This window comes from Meleagris gallopavo, chromosome 12 (assembly GCF_000146605.3).
Source record: "Meleagris gallopavo isolate NT-WF06-2002-E0010 breed Aviagen turkey brand Nicholas breeding stock chromosome 12, Turkey_5.1, whole genome shotgun sequence".
NCBI classification, from domain to species: Eukaryota; Metazoa; Chordata; class Aves; order Galliformes; family Phasianidae; genus Meleagris; species Meleagris gallopavo.
The window spans coordinates 422,638-425,042 of record NC_015022.2 but is presented as its reverse complement, the minus strand read 5'-3'; the positions used below and the strand labels follow the sequence as shown (position 1 = coordinate 425,042).

The following is a 2,405-nucleotide window of genomic DNA, read 5'->3' as shown; positions in this document are numbered from 1 at the left end:
GCCCTGCATCGCGCTGCTGCTGGGCTCCCCCGTTCCGCTCCCGTTTCCCCAACCCGGTCCCTTGGTCCTCCTCACGTCCTCCCGGTGCCTTGTACCTTCTGAGGGTTCCCCTTCCTCTCACGGCCTTCCTCAGGTCCCCCGCTTGTCCTTCGGTTCTCCTCGACTCCTGGCTCGCATCCTCTATGTGAGCAAATGGGAAATCCTTCTTTCGGACCCGTCTGTTACCCAGCACAACAGCTGCTGTTAGGAAGCTGTTTAGGGAACCCAGCAGCTGTCCCGTTTCTCTGTCTTTGGGGAACTTGCTGATGGCTCTGTGGCACCTCTGCGCCTTGGATTGCCCTTAATTTTGGCACTGAGAGGGGTGTGTGTTAAGAAGAGCACTGTGGGCTCTGTGGGGTTAAGCAGGAGCTTCTTGTCTTAGGTTTAGGCTTTTTTTACGTTATGTGAGTGCAAACAACATCCCGCTGATTATTTATTATTATTATGGGGCAATGGGAATGTCACTTAGCCCAGATTGGAGGAAGAAAGACAATTTGTTTTCCTTTATTATTAATTAAACTGAAACAGCCAGAAGGGTTTTCCCAATGCATCTGTTTAAACATTTATCTTAGAAAACCTTTCCCTTCCTATAAACTCCACAAAAACCTGGTATGAAGAGGGGAGATGAGTTCTAGTTCCTTGTGCGTGTGTGATCAGGCCATTGGAGTCCTGACAACAAAAGCCCCCATACCCACTTCTCTCCATCCCACCCTCCTGCAGCTATATCCTGTCAATAACAAATGAGGATGAGATCCGTGAGTACGTGGTCGATCTCCTCCAAGGCACCGAGGGGAAGAAGGGGAGGTTTGTGGAAGAGCTGCTGTCGCGCTGGCAGCAGTCCTCGCAGTCACCTGCTGAGCCCTTACCGACCTATTGGAAAAAGGATGGTGAGTGGTATGGGGAGGGAGGAGTCGAAGTGTTAAGTATCTTGATTATTCTGATTATAATCTTGGTTATTCTGCTTGTAGAAAGTCATTTACCATTAATGCCTATGGGTGGTCCTATTTCTGTACATTGTGACATAGCCCGTTTCCATTCCCTAAGTGGGTGCAGGAGTTCAGTGGCACCCCATTGCCGCTTGCTCTGAGCCTTTGTGCTTACTTGCTCTTGCAGAGACTTCAGAGGCACCTCGGGCTGGAGACCAAGCAAAGAAGGGGAAACGCAAAGGAAGGAATAAACAGGAAACACCTGCATATGTGGAGCCCAGCACACATGTGGAGGAAGTAAAAACCCCCCTCGACCTGGCCAAGGTGGGTGCATCTGATACACGAGCACTGACTGCATGACTGCCTTTCGTGTTGGCTGTTTCTGTGTTGCCACTCCTTTTGAAGCTGAATGCATGTTTGAGCAGGCAGTACTCACTCTGTCTGTATATAGGAGTCTTCCTGCCATGGGGCAAATAATATTCTTGGGGATGGTGAAAGTGAAGTTTTGAAGCTTGTGGCATTAAGGAATGTGGGCAAAATATTGCTTCTTGCTCTATTTGAAACTTGGCGATCACACTGAAGAAAGCTTTAATGGAAAACTGAAATATTTCAGGCTCATGTTGCTCCAGAGAGGAGGCCTTGAATGTTAGAGCTCTACTGAAAGAAGCTGCAGAATATGAGAATAGAAACACTAAAAACCAGGGTATCCTGTTTCAAAGCAGCACAAGGCCAGCAAGCATTCATTACCTTTCTTTCTGATAGCTAAGTAATACATTTTGTAGCAGATTTGTTTTCCATTCAATAGAACTGTTTGTCAGATTAAGCACATCAAATTTGATGACCTGTGCTATCAAATATTGTTGTAGTTACCCAGACTGAATTTCTGAATTTTATTTCTGCTGAGCGTGCTATGCAGAAAAAGTGTGTGGAAGGGTGCTGCACGTAACTGGCGTTGTTACATCTGCAGTGGATTCCTTTGTGCGACAAACAGTGAGCATGGTGTACATCCCCGAGCTAATTTCTGTGATTTATCCAGGTGTCACCTTGTGAGGCCGTGGAGCATGATACAAATCTTAAAAGGGCTGCACCTGAATAAATGGTGGAACTTAATTACATTTTTAAACTGAGGGTTCTGTAGTAGGGAAAGTGCAAATGCTTAAAATATTTATAAAGATTTACAAAACAAATGTTTTTGGAACTGTGGGGTTCCAAACGGACAGATGATATTCCATCGCCTGGCTTGGATCAGGAATGGTGTGGTGAGCAGGACCAGGGAAGTCATCCTGCCCTGCACTCGGCACTGGTGAGGCCTCATCTCGAGTTCTGTGTTCTGTTTTAGGCACCTCAGTACAGAAAGGACATGGAGGTGCTGCAGCAGGTCCAAAGAAGGGCAACAAGGCTGGGGAAGGGCTTGGAGAATATGGCCTATGAGGAGAGACT

The 2,405-nt window shown here is 47.0% G+C and overlaps 1 protein-coding gene across 3 annotated transcripts in view; it reads left to right on the top strand.

Annotated features, from left to right (window-relative positions):
- Positions 1–2,405, top strand: part of TRIP4 (thyroid hormone receptor interactor 4) — a 28,851-nt gene that overhangs the window by 304 nt on the left and 26,142 nt on the right. For all 3 annotated transcript variants that reach the window (XM_010717150.3, XM_019619309.2, XM_019619308.2), the window contains exons 2-3: positions 760–926; positions 1,153–1,289. In XM_010717150.3, coding sequence (XP_010715452.1) covers positions 760–926; positions 1,153–1,289 — 304 coding nt within the window. The remainder of the gene's footprint in view (positions 1–759; positions 927–1,152; positions 1,290–2,405) is intronic.